Source organism: Gallus gallus, chromosome 21, assembly GCF_016699485.2.
Source record: "Gallus gallus isolate bGalGal1 chromosome 21, bGalGal1.mat.broiler.GRCg7b, whole genome shotgun sequence".
Taxonomy (NCBI): Eukaryota; Metazoa; Chordata; class Aves; order Galliformes; family Phasianidae; genus Gallus; species Gallus gallus.
The window spans coordinates 2,639,715-2,656,020 of record NC_052552.1 but is presented as its reverse complement, the minus strand read 5'-3'; the positions used below and the strand labels follow the sequence as shown (position 1 = coordinate 2,656,020).

General features: G+C 44.6%; 1 protein-coding gene across 16 annotated transcripts; it reads left to right on the top strand.

Moving 5' to 3' along the window:
• The first annotated feature begins 803 nt into the window (after positions 1 to 803).
• C1orf159 (C1orf159 homolog) lies at positions 804 to 15,820 on the top strand. Of its 16 annotated transcripts, none has more exons than XM_040651319.2 (13): positions 804 to 980; positions 1,429 to 1,550; positions 1,731 to 1,793; positions 4,983 to 5,138; positions 5,274 to 5,364; positions 6,098 to 6,228; positions 7,195 to 7,270; positions 9,121 to 9,225; positions 10,061 to 10,126; positions 10,476 to 10,610; positions 11,715 to 11,740; positions 12,075 to 12,105; positions 13,123 to 15,820. In XM_040651319.2, the coding sequence occupies exons 6-13, from the start codon at positions 6,130 to 6,132 to the stop codon at positions 13,218 to 13,220; spliced, it is 636 nt and encodes a 211-aa protein (XP_040507253.1). In that variant the 5' UTR covers positions 804 to 980; positions 1,429 to 1,550; positions 1,731 to 1,793; positions 4,983 to 5,138; positions 5,274 to 5,364; positions 6,098 to 6,129; the 3' UTR covers positions 13,221 to 15,820. The 16 variants fall into 16 exon arrangements, with proteins under 16 accessions (XP_040507253.1, XP_046759207.1, XP_024998439.2 ...); XM_046903251.1 differs by lacking the exon at positions 6,098 to 6,228 and adding an exon at positions 1,930 to 4,649; XM_025142671.3 differs by lacking the exon at positions 1,731 to 1,793 and having other exon boundaries at positions 10,064 to 10,126.
• Positions 15,821 to 16,306: the final 486 nt, after the last annotated feature.

The window sequence follows — 16,306 nt, the reverse complement described above, 5'->3', positions numbered from 1 at the left end:
GAGGGAAGGCCTAGAGCAGAAACACAGCTTTTATTTTGCCACCTGTTTCAAGTCCTATTTTCGCGTGGAGCCGCTGCCCTCTGAGGCGCATTTTGGCAGCAATTATGGGATGGGACGACATCACGTCTGCTCCATGGGCACCGTCCTTCTGGGATTGCTCACAGGGCTTCTTTGGCTTCCTGAAACCCCAGTGCTTATCATGACTGTCTCATCAGGATGGTGCAAGCAGACATTAAATTACACCTGCCGGGTGGGGAGGAGTGTGGCCTATACACATCCTTCTGTCATCCCCTATCCCGGTAATTCTCTCACACTTCATTTAATCGTTTTGTCACAATAACTCCTGCATAGCAGAAGGCTCAGCTGGACGTGCCCCTGCCCATCCCTTCAGCGCTTCTCCCTCGGTGAACAGCTCCCCCTCAGCGCCTCAGTCCCCTCCCCCCACCATTCCTCCTGGGGCGTCCGCGTCGCCCAGCAACGCCCAAAATGGCGGCGCCCGCGCGGTGCACGCTGGGAGTTGTAGTGCCGGAACCCTCCCTTTCCTCGGCGTGACGCCAGGCGCGGGACTCCCTTTCCCATGAGGCACCGCGCTCAGCAGAGCGGCGCCGGCGAAAGCGCTGCGGGAGCGGGCTGAGGGAGGGGATTTACCTGAGGGGAGGAGGGCTCAGGTAGGGCGCGGCGCGGTGCATGCTGGGACCTGTAGTTCGGAGCGGCGGCGCGTTCGCCGCGCCCTATGGCCGGTGAGCGACGGGGAAACTACAAGTCCCAGGGCGCCACGGGAAGGAGCGGGCAGGGCGCCGCCTGAGGGCGGGGGGTACGAACGGGAACCTGCCGGCGGTGCTGCCGGAGGGCGCTTCCTTAGCTGGGGAGAGGACTGCCGCGGGTGAAGGGGCTCCTCCGGCGGCGAGAGGGCGCGGGCCGGCGGCTGAGGAGGCGGAGGGCGAGGCGAGCCCGCGGGCGGAGCCGCGTTGTTCGTGCAGGTGCGGGGGGAGAGGCCCCGGGGCGCGGCCCAGGCCCGGCCCTGCCTCGGCGGCCGCTGTGTGAGCCGCGTGCCGGGGGCTGCGGGGCCGAATCGCGCTGGTACTCCTTTCTTCTCTCTGTGAGACCGTAAAGCCCGCTGTAATAACAGGCTGCGATCCTGTCTGCTGGCCGAACGGCCGTAAACAACGGTGTTGGCGTGCTGCGGGTGCTCGGGGAGGTGTAAGTGCTATGGAGCCAAGCCTGGAGCAGAGGGCTTCGCTGCATCGTGGAGCGTGTGGTGTTAATTGCTGGGTGCCGGCCCATTATCAAGTCATTCGGGTGCAAGGGCAGGGATGGTGGGTCTCTTTGCAGGTGTATGCTAAGAGAGCTGGAAAAACAAGTCCTCCTTCGGCTCTCGTTTGCACAAGGTGTTTTCTAACCGTAACTCACAGCTGTTCTACCGCTCAGGTCCTTTGTGAGACGGTGTCAATGGGAATTTAGCAGTGAGCTGCAGACCGTCTGCCTCCAGCGTGGCCCTGGGGAGCTGCACTGCTGCTGAGAGGAGCCCAGGACTCTGCAGGCTGTGCTCCGTGAGTCCTCCTTTTAACTTGTCTGATACCACTTTTATTGCGGCCAGATCGAGGTCCTGGCAGAGCGTAACAAGCACTGGGATGAGGGTGATGTTCTTTTCCACACTGCTAATCGAACTGTAGAACCACCTGAAATTTAGTGATGTTTTACTGCCTTTTTTTTTTCCGTGTACCTGAAAGAATTCCCTCGCGCAGTGCTCCAGCAGCACTTGAAGCAAGAGAGATACAGACAGGGCAACAGAGGTGAGAGATGCACAGCTGTATTTATGCAGAATGTAGACGTAAAGTTCAATTAAAGGGCGCTCAATTCCAGGAGTGGGAGGAAAGCATTCAAGTGCGTAGCATTTATCCTGAGTTGCTTTCCTTTTTTTTTATAAAGGCAGCGAGAGGAAGAATTTACTCAGTGAGTGTTGACGTGTTCAGCTTATGCGTGTTGTGTCACTTGAGATCCGAGCTGACAGCGACTTGAGATTTCTTTCAAACGTGGAGTTCTGGTGTGAAATACTAGTTTTAATTAAAATGTCTGTGTTCTCCTAACTGTGTTGGCGTCTCAAGCATAAATACATTCTAATTTGGGCTCCAGCTTGTGCGTGACTTTATCTTTTTTTTTTTTTCCTTACTCCAAAGGGAAGACGCTGCCAAATGTAAAATGTATTCCTTGAGCTTGTATATTGTTTTGCTGTGGGTGTCACATCCTGATCAAGCTCTCATGTTTAATTTAAATACGCAAGCCTCATCCTGAGACATGGTTAGTCACAGTGTGTGCTGGAAATCTTAAAATCTGTAGGGTTTTCCCCCTTCTGAAGTTAAAGTTGTGGCATAAAATGCTGTTCAGGTCGTTAATGGAGCGGTCCTGATTGGCTGGTGGCTGGAAAGCAGTAAAATGAGTTATTGCTTCTGCAGTTTTGCGAGTGGAGACCGATGAGCAGTCCAAATCCCTGCTTAACATCGCTGTCCCGATTGGAAATACTGCACTTAATTTGTTCTTTAAAAAAAGCTGTATGCTTTTTTTCGTAGTATTATAAATAATGAGTAAGGATGCTTAGTGCTGTCGTTGGTTGCAAACCTAAACGAACAAGTAGATATCTAGCATTGCCTTAATGGCTTGATTTCCAGCCCTCCTCCTTCAGACAGATGTTCTTTAATATTTTGCTGGCAGAAAAAGAACCCAGCAGGATGTGAACAAGTGGCTCTGGGACTCGGAGCAAAACGTAAATTGAGTAAATAGAAGTCTGATGTGTTTGGGAGTTTGAAAGCAATTTGTTCATCTGTTTTCACGCATCCAAAACTAGTTCAGCGATGTGTACGTAAAGTTCAAATGGTGTGTGTGTGTCTCTCACAGAAATATAATGAAATGAATTAACTTGCTGACGATTTGAGAGCGAATAGATCTAGTGACCTAGTTCTACTGGAACAGCTGCAGGACATATGTTCTAGTTTGTTACATTCGGTAGTGGCTGGGAGTGACTGCCCATAAATGCAACAGTGTTGTTGATTACTATCTTAATTTATGGCAGGAGTGGAAATGCAGCCCATGTTGAGCTTTTGTAAAGAGGAGGATCAGGCTCTTAGCAGTGGCTAGTTTCCCAAATGTTTTCTTGTTTAGCACAACTTGTTCCTGAACTTAAGTGTTTTTCTAGATACCAATAATATACTTGTTTAAACAAATGCCTTGTTCATCTCTATTTCTCTCGTGCTTACAGATATAACAACAATGATCAGGTATTGACAAAAAAATCTGTGTGCAGTTACCAAAACAACGAAGACTTCATCAGCTAATGTCTTTACCGACTGTGATGATTCTCCCCAGAGGAGAAGCAGCAATATGTAATTTTTGAGGAGAGGCAATAAAGCAAGCTCTGTGAGCGTGCTTGTTTAAACTACGTATATCCACATGCACATCCTCAAGGCTGACTTAATGGCAGACTCTGCTGGACTGCTGTGACAAACCCTGAAGTTATACTGCTAGTGCAGTAGGAGAGTATATACAATACCCTGTTTTTAAAAGGTGAAATGCACAAATTATAGTTGTACCCACGTAATCTGAAGCAGAATTATTCATAGCATTTGTATAAGTACTCATATACTGTCATGCACAAGTGGAAGGCTCTCTATCTAACTAGGTAAATGCAGTGCCTGCCTCAGCGGCCCTTTGCTGGGTCACAGGTAGCTTCTGTTCAGTTGAAATGTGCTGAGGAAGAGAATGTTCCCTTCAAAGCTGTGAGCAAGGTGTTCTTGGCTTCTGGAGCTACGTGCTGCGCTGTAGAAAGCTTCTCCTTTCATCTTCTGAGATGAATTCACCTTTTTTTGTTAAAGCAGGTGTTGGTGTGAGGCGTCTTGTCACCGCAGGAACTGCTTAAAAAAGTAACATCTGTGCTTCGGGGCACTGATTTGGGAACCATATCTCCATCCTTGTTATGCTTAAACAGAAAAGGATCTGTGGCAGTGCGAGCTCTTCCTGCTCTGTCCAAATCCTCATTAGCCATACAAATTACTTGTAGCAGTAACACTGGAGTGTGGCTTTCAGGATTGTCAGCCCTTAGTCTTGGAGCTTTTAGCTGATAACAGAGGGTAGTAATAAGTTCTCCCACTAAGCTGAACTAATTTTGTTTTGAAGTTGAGGCAGCAGGTTCTGTGCACACGCTTTTTTTCAGAAAGCAGAGCAGAAGTTAATCGTAGGAACCACTCAGTGATTTTGTTTTGCAGAGAAGCAGCTTGCCAAGGGTTGTGATATGTGTTTTAGAGTAATTTGAAATTCATTCACTGGAGTTTTATTTAGCAAAAATAGTTTGGGAAATGACTCACTGGAGAGCTTTTCCCTACAGCCGAAGGCTTTCTTTCCTCATGTTACGCTCTAGCTAGAGGAGCTCGTCTGCTTTCATGTTTTATTTATAATAGGAAAGACTCTTTCTGAAGCCACCAGGCTGCAGGTAGGCTGGCTGTGAGGTTTGGGTGTGGCTTCCCATACTGATTGAGCAAAAACCAGGCAGATACTGTAGCACCAACAGAGGAAGTGTCTGAACAATGCAGATGGAGCGTGACGTAGGGCTTAGCGGTTCAGCCAAACAATCCCACCGAAGAAGTGTGGACTTTGCTTAGGTTGTGTGGAGTTAGATGTGGAGAATGGAGGGGGGGGGGGGGGGAAAGGAAGGCTCGTAGCTGACGGTACAGTCTGCTCATTGAGGAGGTCTGATTTTAGGCAGTTGAGAAATATGACTTATTAGCGGATAGACTTCAGTAACGCTTCGTGATTGTGCTGTCATGGGAAAAATTAATTGCAGCATTGCCTTTTCCAAGTGGCATGTGCTCTCTGCCCTGATACAGATCCATCACAGCTCAGTGCTGCAGGCAGAGGAGCCTGTGACTGCGGGGAGGCTTATCAGCGGTGGTGCCAGGCAGTAACTGTTCTATTGCAATCACATTGATTTTCAGATGCTGGGTGTGGAACAGTCTCTGCATGGCCCAGTTTGGAGCAGACTGATAAGGCTCCTTGTTTCTTAGCAACCGCGGTCTGCCATAGCCAGGAACCTGCCCTTCTGCAGCTGGAGGGAAAATTCTGAATGTCTCAAATCTGTGTCTTGAACCAAGGTAAGTCATTCCCCTTGGCATATTTAATTTAAAGGCCTTTGTATTTGAAGAAAAGGAGTGTGTTGGCAAAAGTTCCTTAGCAAAGGGAAAGTCTAACTTCTGTCATTAACAATCCATTTCCTTGTTCTTATTTAGACTTCTGTCTTTCCTGGGCATGGAGGTGCCGTATGTCCTTCTCTTAACCAGACTCGTAGCAGAAGTTGCCAGCAAATCTACTGAAAGTTCGGTAGGTACTTTGCATTTTTGTCATGCTGGGTACTGTTAAACCTAGAAGAAGTGGTGTATTTTCCCTTCCTGTTGTGGTTTATTGGAGGCTTTGTAATTAAGCAGAAATAGAAATGAATGATGCTGGCAGTCATTAGCTGAAGCATTTACAGTGGGTGAATTTGCTATGAGGTCTGAGCGCCTGCTGAAGCACTGAATTCATGCTAGTCATGTGCCCGTAGGCTAGCAGGAAAGCAACTGGCAAAGCCTTGCACTGTGAGGAAAAAACACCTCCATGATTGAGACTACGCTTTTCAAGCTGCTTGGTAGGTAGCTCTACTACAGAAATTCCAAACTATGGATACCAAAAAGCTAACTTTTCTAATGACTGCAGAGCTGCGAAGCCAGTTCTGCTTCACAGAAAAAGGTCAGATAGCAAATTCTGCTTTGGGGAGAATTTTACCAGCAGAACCTTGCAAGAAAATGGTCTCCAGGAGGTCATCTATATGTTTTCTGGTTCTTCACCTCCCTTGTGCTGCGCTGACAGTTTTAAGTCAGCCTTCTAATTTCAGTTTCATGTCCCAACCGTTTCTCCTGACAGCTTTGATCTTTGCCACCCCTGGATTTGATAGATTTTTGCCAATTTGCAGAATAATACCAACTGTTCTACGTTAGGTATATCCAGGTTGTTTGTATGTGTGACTACAGATCAGATCTTGTTACTTTTGACCAAGAATACTTAATCTCTTCTTAAGACCGATTAGACTTCGCTATATGCTTTGGAGGAATGTATCTACACAACTTGAAGAGGCGTTGGAGGCATTGGACTTATTTTCCTTGCACAGACTCAGAGAGTGGATGTGCCCAAGTCTATACAGAGCAATTGGTAACATTCTGCCAAAAGAACTGCAGAGCTGATAACAACCATCTATCTCTAAGCTTATGTAACAGCTTGTTGTAATTTGTAAATCGTTTTGAAATTGGCTTTTATATAAAGCAACAGGAAAAAAATAAGCTCTTCTTGCCTCCGGGATATGTGAAGTTACTCTTATGCTAAATGTTGAAGGAAGAAGCCTTTGCATCTCTGCTGATTGCTTTGCCATATGTAGATGTTATCTTCAGCTGCGATATGGGCGTTCAATGAAAACTGTTTTTTGCCAGTCGTTTTGCTAAGAGCGTGTCTCTATTTTGAGTTCTTTTTGGGATTTCCTATGTGTGCGAGGACGCCTTTGACAGCTGCTTTACTAATAGTATTGGCAGCCTAACATTAACACAGTGCGTTTCTCTTTACGTGGGTCTATTATAGTTAAATGTTAGCAATATCCTAAAGAACTTTGGTGAAAGGTTTCAATATGAACCTCGTCAAGGTCAGGGGAGAGGAGGCACAGCATTGCTGCTCAGGCTTTGCATGGGTCTCTGGTCAACAAAGGGGAATGGGAGGACTTAAGAACTGTCACTGGGAATGATTCCTGTTGTCTCAACTTTTATCGACGTTGTTCCCTCTATTTTCAGCAGGAGGGCAACTGAGTGGGTTATTGTGATCTGGGAACTACTTAAAAGTGTATCTTCAACACTTGTGTTACCAGAAATTGTAACAGCCTCATGTGATCAGCTACCATGGAAGTAGTCATTGTGAATATTTCTCTGGTTCTGCTGGTTCCCACCAACCCTGTGTCCTCGTGGCTGGTTTGAGACTTGCGTACACAACCACTACGTCCTGAGAGAAATGACTTCTTAATGCAAAAGGAAACAAGCTGCTATTCGGTCCCCTGTGTTCTCCGTAGATGTTTACTGCAGTGTTTTTGTGAACTTGAGAACTGTGGGGAAATGCAGTGTTTTTTTTTTTCCTTAGGTTTCAGAAACAGAATGTTGTGTGGATATGTTGGAGTCAAACAGTTCCTGCCCGGTAGCCAACCAGTGCAGCCCAGGTATAGTGTGGTGTTCTTTAATAAGATTCCAGATGATTTTTGACAGCACCAAAATACAGCATCTGATTTAGTGGGGAACGGAAAGAGAATAAACAACTAGGTGAACTTTCTCCTTATGTGCACAGGATATGAGTCATAAGAAGCACTAAATGCTGTCCTTGCACGGTAAGTAGAATAGACGACCGTAAGGTTTTATGCTTTCTTTTTTATTTAGCGTGCGATTGGATTATGTAAGAGCTATTTTGGATACTTAGAAGTCCATAAAAGGGGCATAAAAAGCAAAAATGCTGTGGTGTACTGTAGTGTTTAGGAACAGTTTCGGTGTTGTCTTGTTAGCACAAAATGCCTCGTTCTTTCTCGTCCCATTTAAGTTGATGTTTTTTCCTAAATTGAGTTTTGTTTTTTTATTAATACTGCGTACTCTGTGTTTAAAATCAGAGTAAAAGACAGAAAATGGCTTCAGAGCCCACAGCAACGATGGAATTGGTGATTTAAAAATCGGGGCGCCTTTCTGGGTTGTTCTGATGGTTGTTAAAGTTCTATAAGCCTATCTAATTTCACTGCCTCGTTAGGTTCTTAAACTGTTGCTTCATTGCTACGTTCATTTCTGCTCCTAAATGATTTTAGACATGGTATGAGCATAGTCTCCAAGTTATGGGATTGCAATCTCTGAAGTCTTACTGTAACTGATAACCTACCAAAATCTTTGGTGTCAGATAAAGACTTTGATGCTTCCTTCCTATTGCTATAGAAAGGCTTTGCCCTTACGTTGGGTCTGTTTGTATTTAGATTAAATGTCAGATGTAATTTATTGCTGTGGGCATCAAATGTGCCGTTTCCCTCTAAGGAAACCGTAGTTGCAAAGCTGTTTTCAGATCAGCACCGTACTAATGGTTTGCTTTATGGGATAATTGATACCAGTTTGGCTCAAGGCTCTAGAGAGCTGGATTTTAGCCAGCCTAGTAAGTTTTTTTTTGCTTTAAAATGTAGACTGTAATATGATCTAGGAGGAATATCTTTCTAATCTTCATGTCTTGAGTCTAAGCCTCAAGTGAAACCGCCGCAGCTTTATTTTATTAAATGAAGTTGTTATTGAAGATGTGCCCTAAATTTTTTTTTTTCTTATGAAAGAGATAGCAGTACGTGTGTTTAAACATAAATTGAGAGACTGGAACACTGAAGTCATAGAAGATGGAAGTTTAATCAGTTTCCAGCCCGCGTGGTGGGGTGACTGATATAAAACAGTCACCATCTGTCGCGGAAGAGTTGAAACAGGCTTGGGTTCTTCTGAAAGTGAAACAAATAGTACAATACCTGAGAACACCGAGGCATGGAAAAAGACTAAATCACAGCAGCGCTCGTACCTTGAGCTTGTCACTCTTCAGTTGATTGACTGTGGAAACTCCAGCATCTTCTTTCATCCAAGCACAGTCGGGTCCTTAGCATCTTTGCCCCTGCCTACTTCTCTTTTCTGTACTCTATGCAACAACGGCATTAAGTTCTGTTTTAGTAGTGCACAACCTCTAAAAATAAATGGCTAAATGATGCTGCATTTTTAGTACTGTAGAAAGTAGTTGCAGATTGTTAGATGGATCCCTTTTATCTTAAAGCTAATGAAGCAGTGAATTGTGCTACGTTAAAATTTCCTTCTCGAAGTTCTTCCTGTATGTAACTTTCTCCTTTTTGCTCCTTAAGAGGGTATATCTTTTCTGGAGTAAGTGCTCTGAAATGAAACCTGCGCTAGCGGGCTGTGTGGGATTTGTCACCTCTACCTCTTTCTGAAGATCAGGAAATATCTCTGGTGCTGTTTTTGTTGTTTTCACATTGCTGTACATCTTATTCTTATGCAGGTTGTTACAGACGATGGAACGAGGATGGGAGTAGCAGCTGCATTAAGTGCAAAAATGAAACTCTTCCCGTTGCTTCTGTTTACAATCTGACTGATTGCAGAAACAGTGAGTCATTTATCATACTGCTATTTTAGGTGATGAGGTTTCTCCTTGCTTACGTGGTCTGACAAAGACCGTTCAAGAAGACATCGGATGTTGCAAAGTCTGTTTCACCCTTTGTAAAACTTCATCCTTTTCCAAAGCCCTAATGTGCCTCAGAAGTTCTGAACATGCAATAAAACCTGTAGAAGCTTCAGAATTTAGTTGACAGAAACTATGCAGCGCTGTGGAACCGTTCCAGAATCTAGAAGGGAAAAGAATGTAAAATCTTGTTTTGGAGTACCTAATTTGTGAAACAAATCGCAACGCTTAGAGGAAGAAAAAAGGATAATTTGGCCCGATGTAAGATCTTAATTTTAACTTTGAAACATGAAAATGATTAATCTTACACGCTAGGACCTGTATCAAACAAACGTAGTCAATACTGAATTTTGTGCTTGCTTTAATTTCTCCTGTCAAGAAAGACATTTGCTAGGGGCTTTTCCAGGGAACAAAACAGCTCAGACAGTACTTGAGCTCATGAAAATCTGTACTGAGAAGGACAGATTGATTGTGTGTGTGGCTTTTGAGAGGTGAGATTCATTTGATTCCTTGCAAATATTTTAGCGAAGGAGATAAGAAACTTGATCTAAGGTTCTGAGAAATGCACTAGCAAATGGTTTTTGCTTCCTGTCTGGGAATTCTTAAAGGTGGTGTTAAGCATGGGTTTTTTTTGTTTGTTTGTTTTGGTGTATTTACTTATTGGAGAAACCAGGATTCTTGTGTAATTTCAAATAAGTACTGATAAAGTAGTTCTCCCTAAGTTTTTCAACAAATGTCTTTTTTATTATTATTATTACAGCAGGTATCAGAGGGATGAATTTCCAAATGAATATAAGCACTGTAACTCCTTTCATACAGAACATAGGTAAGTAGGCAGGAATAATGATGGGATGTAGGCCTTACAACTACTCACTGTGTATGAAGCCCTTCAAAATGTGGCATTTGGAGCAAGTTGTGTTGTTTGTTTGTTTTTTTTCCTGTAAGACCTTTTAATTCCAAGGGTGGCAGCTTCTTTTACTCGTTCTGCCTAGCTTTCATCAAGAGTCTTTTTTTTAAGCCTTAGAGCTGAGTTTTGAGGTAACTGTATCTTCCTGAATGGCTTCTTCTTCTTGTCCTGTCTTCTGTTTAACCCTTTTATTAGAAGAGATTCGTAGTGAATATTGGGCTTTCCTCTGACTGGTTGTTTTGGTGTTGTCTTTCTTTGTGTTTTACAGGGGGTCCAGAAGTAGCAGCTTCTCTCATCTTAGGGACGTTTTTCATCAGCTTATTCCTGATTCTGTCTGTCGCTTCTTTCTTCTACCTCAAACGTGCCAATAAACTTCCTAATGTTTTCTACAGAAGGAACAAAGGTAAAATACTTCTAAATAATTGTCTCAAGAAACATCTCAAAAGATCTCCAAGACAACGCAAAAGAGTACCTTTTCCCTGCTGTGTGCTTACAGCATCTTTTGTTTCACTGCAGAGCGGAGGATGTCTGCTCACAATTCTTAAGTCTAAGCATGCTTAGGTGCACATTGCACAGTATCTCTCACTAACCCAGCTCTTGGTTTCCGTAGCTTGCAAAGACTCCGTGTGGTACTGACGGTAGCTGTCACTGAATGTCAGGCATGCGATGGGGACTTTTGGCACACAGGGCACTTTAACACAGCGTGTCTATTGCAGTACGCAAAATGTCAGGTGCTTAAAGCCGTACAAAAAGCAGTTGTTTGTTCTTGAACTGTAGCACTGAAGGGTATCCTGTTTACCGAGGATGTGTCAGCAGCAGGAGAAAGGGAACGGTGTTAGAGGTTTCTTGTTACTGTGCTTCTCAGTCACCTGTTTGCCCTCTGAACGCAGGATCTGCTGGGACTCGAAGGGGGCATCTCCGTCTTGCCTCTTCTGCACAGACTCTTTGAGTCTCTCCTATGTCAACCTCCAGCGCCGCGTTTGCTATGTTAGAGCTCCTTCTGTTGAACAGAAAGCTGGTTTCTGGTTTAGGTCAACTAAGCAAGTAGACTTCCTCTTACGTTTAAAAAGAGGAAAAAAGAGAGGGTTGACTGGAGCAATCAGTTAGTTATTTGGCTAAGAATGTCACGCCTAGCCATAGCAAGGTAATGGCGTGTCACTGTGCCAGTCTCTTCTGGTAGCTGGCTGAAGGTGCCATTATTCTATTGGAGCTTCTTTATATTAAAGAGTTACTGCTGTGGCTACCTTCTTAGAAAGGAAAATGAGCCATTCTTGAAGATCTTTGCAGCCCTTTATCTCTAATCTTGAAAGGAGTACTACAGTGTATCATACTAACGGGTGTTCTGAACGTTCTAATCTGTTTTGGGGGTCTTTGTGACAGAAGTATTCCTATCAATGAAACTATTCTGTTGCACACATGTATTAAATAAAACAAATAATAGAGCAAAACAACTAGCAGGTCTAGATTAACGATGGTTTGTCTCTTTCTCTCTCTCTCTTTCTCTTAGCATCTGTTCTCCAGCCTAGTGAAACAGTAAGTAAGATTTGTTCTTTCGCTAAGAATAAGCAAGCCAAAAATATCAAGTGATCAGTAACGTAAAGTTTCAACAATTTGTTAGGGAGCTACTTGATCTGATATGAGAAACAAGGGAAAATAAGATGCCTTGAGTTCTTTGTCTGAGCTAGAATAAATGTAACAGATGAATACTGACCATATGGATGATGAGTTGCTTTCTCTAAGATAGCGCTCTCAGTAAATATTATTGGAACCCCGAAAGGTTTTGTTTTTGTTCTGGTTCTGTGTTTGTTTTAATAAGACTGAAGAAACAGGGTGCTTTCTTTGACACAATTGTTCTCCTGTTACGCAGGCATCCATGATACCTCCCCCAGCTACTTCAGGTGAGAAACTGTTCTATGGGGCGTACTGCTACAAACGTTTTGCCTGTTAGCTTCCCTCTTGCACATTTCATTGCTGGAAAGCAGGCCGCCTGTCTCAAATTGGTTATGCTAAGAATACACAGCAAGCGAAAACAATTACTTTTAGGCCTAGTCCAGAACTGTGGAACCTGTCAAGAGCACAGAAATCTGATAAAGTATGTCCAGAAGACCTTTTGGGTGGGATTTATTGCTTTAATTAATGTAGCCGTACAGTATTGATGTAGCACTGTACTGTAGAGAAGTCAAAGATCTATTTTTATTCTAATAGAGAGGAAAGTAGATGGAAGAAATGGGTTTTGAAGAATGGTGCAGTCTGGAGCCCAGTTTCAGGATTGGAATCCTCTTTCCAGTGCCAGGCTGGCTGATTTTCAGGCTCACTGATCTGAAGCACGTCGGTTTCTTGAAACAAGTGACACAGGCTGTTTGGAATATAGCGTTTTGTGTGTGTGTGGTGAGTGGGTTGTTTGTAGGTTGGCTTTTTTGACAAGGTGGGATTTTAAGTAGCGTGAAAGTCGATCAGAAATACATTTCTCGTCTCAATTTTCTCCCCAGTTCTTCCTAATTTCAACCTATAAACATCGCTGTGAAATTCGCACCGTAGCGCACTGCTTTAGACCAAATGTTTGTAGTCCAAGACCAAAACTTGCTTCTTGGTGGACATCCAAACTGGTGCTACCTCTGGGAAAAAATACATACTGTTCTAATGTGATTAGCGAGCCAACGAGAACCTAATAAAGCTTGAAGGGTCTCAATATGACTTTCTCAAAACATTAAATAGGACAGTAGAATACGCATACCGTATTTGTGGACTTTTCTTCCTCAGCTCTAGGTAGGAGCCTGGGGTTTTCTTGTTTATTTGAAGGACAGAATGACTCTGCCTGCTCGGGGATTGTAGGATGGCATGTGTTGCTAGGAATGAATGACAGAGGCACGCCTCTGCAGCAGGTGCTAATGATGTTTCTGTGCCCACCGTTTCAGTTCGGAAGCCGCGATACGTCAGACGAGAACGGTCACTAGTGACATCTGCCTCTGCCGCTATGATCTCATCTTCCGAAACCAGGGTCAGCAATGTTTAGCCTTCATTCCTGACTGAGGACTCTGTAACTGTACGCAGTGTCGAAGAAACTTTTTCTGAACCCACTGAAGTGCCAGGCAACGGGCGGCTGACCTAAATGGAAGCCAGATTACTGTGTCAAAGAGCTTGTGCCAAATGTTAACGGAGAAATGAACTCGTGAAAAGATGCTGATGGCAGACTACATCCAGTTCTGTGAACTGCTTTGGTGATCTCGAAATGCACTATTCCAGCTCTGTGGTTTCGTTTGTCTCCCACAGAGGCAGCGTTTAATCTTGAAAGAATCTGTCCTTCTTTGGTACGCTTTCTGTTTTGGCAAGTTCTTCCTCTGTGTGTTGTGATGTGTTCTGTGTCCCCGGAGCGAAACGTCTCGGTGCTGCAGGCCAACACAAAATACTAGGGGAAACCAAGGATACGGAGTTGTTTGAAGGACCCATTTGTAACAGCAAACACTAAGTGCCACTGCTTTAATGTCATAGGACAATGTAACGATACTCAAAGTGTAATATTAAAAAACAAACACAAAAACACCTTCTGAAACATCCCCCTGCAGTAGCTGACCCTGGTTTTTAACTCCAATCACAGACCCGCCATTCAGATGCTGTTAGTACTTTTGAAAATTGGCTGGTAGGGGTTGGATCCCAACAGATTTGTACGCTTTGGAAGCTTTTCAGCTAGCTTCAGCTCAGTCCTTGAATGAGGAACCGTTTGCTTTGGCTTTGGAGCTGGCATGCTGCTCCAGTCTCTACTATCTCCCTTCCTCGTACACAAGCAGTTGAAAAGAAACCAAAACTCCTGCAGGGTATCTGTGCATCTGTTAGACGTGCCAGTGAGCGCCAAGATGAGCTTGAGAGGTCAGGTGAATTTCTGTCGATGCAATAAAGGGTTTCTTTTGTCAAGCCTTTCATTAGCGTGCCTGGCTCGTGCAGGCCAGCGCCTTAGGGCAGAGTCCTTGCTGAAAGCACCAGCCTAAGTGGCCCCCAGGCTCAGATGCCTGCTCTTGTCCATCTAATGCCAGCCAAGTAGTCACTCAGGAAATTGAAGTAGCTGTAAAAGCTTCCTAGGCTAGGCTAGGCTACCTTTCGTCAAATTGGTTCCTGGCATGGCTGGCTGTTGCCATGTCAACGTTTAAATTGGCACGATGGGCACAACGGTACGGGCGTGAGAGTGGGTGACAGGGAAATGACTGGAAAACTTGAGGTTGCTAAATTGGTCGAAGCGTCACCGTCACCATATGTGAAATTATTTCTCAGCAGCTTGTGCATTCCCACCTACCTGTGTTGCCATTGCCTGTCTCAGTTTAGCTGGAGCTCAGTTACGGGTCTGTATTCCTAAAATAAATTACTTTGAAGCTTTTTCTCATCAGCCACTGCCACGAACATAATGGTCGGGAACTGGAACAGTCAGTTCTCTTTGGAAAAGGGGGACGTAACTGCCATAAGCTGATGCCATCCCCATACGGAGAGCGCGGACCTTTCTATTTGGATTCCTTTTCTCCAAGGTTAAAAGCTTATCCAAAGCGATAGGAGCAGAGCTGGGCTGGGCAGGGGTACCTTACTGAATAGGCCTCTTTTTATACGAGTTTCAGTGCAGTTGTAGGTACTCTCATCTCTCTCCTTACGAGGTAAACGAGATCTCTTGTAGCATCCGAACAAGCTAGGGCAAATTCTGATGAAGAACACCCCTGAAGAAGCACCCCAGCCACAAGTGAGGGGAAAAACAGAACCAAAAAAAAACCCCACACCACCCTTGAGGTGCTGTACGGAGCAACATCAGACCGTCTTTCTGTCAAAAGGATCTCAAAAGCTTTTGTTCTAGCAGACAAAAATAACAGCAGGCAATGGCATTTGAGACCCTTCAGCTTTCAATATGAAACGCACTTACAGTTCTTACGTTCCCTGTTCAGGAAGTGGCAGTTCTGGCTGTGATTTCCATGTCTTTTCATGTTTGTGCCGCTGTGACTTGTGTTTTTTCCCCCACAGTAAGAAATGGCTGGGAGGTTATAGGTTTTGCCTGACCTCGGTTGCTGAATGTTTTCTTAACCTTTTGAGGAAAAGGAGTAACTATGCAAATAACGCAAAGAAACGGCACCTTCTGATAGCAGGGAGTTTCTGCTTGCAAATCTGTCCGTGATAACGCATCCGTGTATTGCTTAGTTGCAAGATGTGTTCTTTCTGCACAGGAATTATTGAAGGATCGTTCACATCGCAGCGTTGTCTTATCCCCAAGTGCACATCGTGACTTCGGTTGCGTCTAACCTCTGTGCCGTCGAGCCCTTCCTCAACCACAGCATCTCTTCTCCTTTCCGTGCCGCTTTCCCCCCAGCACACTCTTCAAGTGCAGTGAATCCGTGTTCCAGTCTTTTTATTTCTCTTTCAGGATCTTTCCACCTTCTGTGATTGCTCTCTGACGCTGTGGGCTCCCGCTCTAAATGGTCCTTTATTCGTTTGCACTGTCAGTTTAAGCATAGAATGTGTTTTGGTTTCAGTCTCTCTCCGCCATAACACCAGATGTAAAATATAAAACTGGCTTTAACAAACCTTGATATTTAATGTATTGGTGTATTTTTTTAATTGTGCCAAAATAAACGTCTCTGAGCTTTTCTAACGACTCCGGAGGTCGTTCATACCTTTCCTTTTCAAAAACAGAACGAAGGGTTTCAACCCAAAAGAGCACCCAAAGCAGAGCCACGTTTCAGCTCGTACGTTGCGGTACCTCCGCCAGAACTGGAGTTGGAAGGAAAGCAAAGTCCAAACGGTGCTGCCTGCTTCACAGAAGGTTACGATCTTGGATATGGGGATTCTCAGAATCGTCCCCTCGGAGAAAGCGTTCTTCCCGTCCCTCCCTCCCCTGGGGATTTGGTGCTCTTGTTGCACTTTTCCTCCTTACCTGTTGTGCAAACTTTGCTTTTTGTAGTAACGCATCTCTTTGTGTTCTCAGCCGCAGCTGCCAAAATCGTCTGTAATAACGAGAGCTGAGCCAAATGAAATTGGGATGCCGAGCCGCGTAGCCTGAAATCCTGGTGGCGAAATTTGGCAGCTCCCCTTACAGAACGAGCTGCACAGCCTCACGTGTGAGCTGCTGCCTTT

Bases quoted from the DNA above. Each gene is read 5' to 3' on its own strand.
- C1orf159 (XM_025142668.3), top strand. From the start codon at position 6,130: ATGTATCTACACAACTTGAAGAGGCGTTGGAGGCATTGGACTTATTTT. The intron at 10,127-10,475 runs GTAAGTAGGCAG...TGTGTTTTACAG, and splicing joins TCCTTTCATACAGAACATAG to GGGGTCCAGAAGTAGCAGCT. The intron at 11,741-12,074 runs GTAAGTAAGATT...CCTGTTACGCAG, and splicing joins TTCTCCAGCCTAGTGAAACA to GCATCCATGATACCTCCCCC.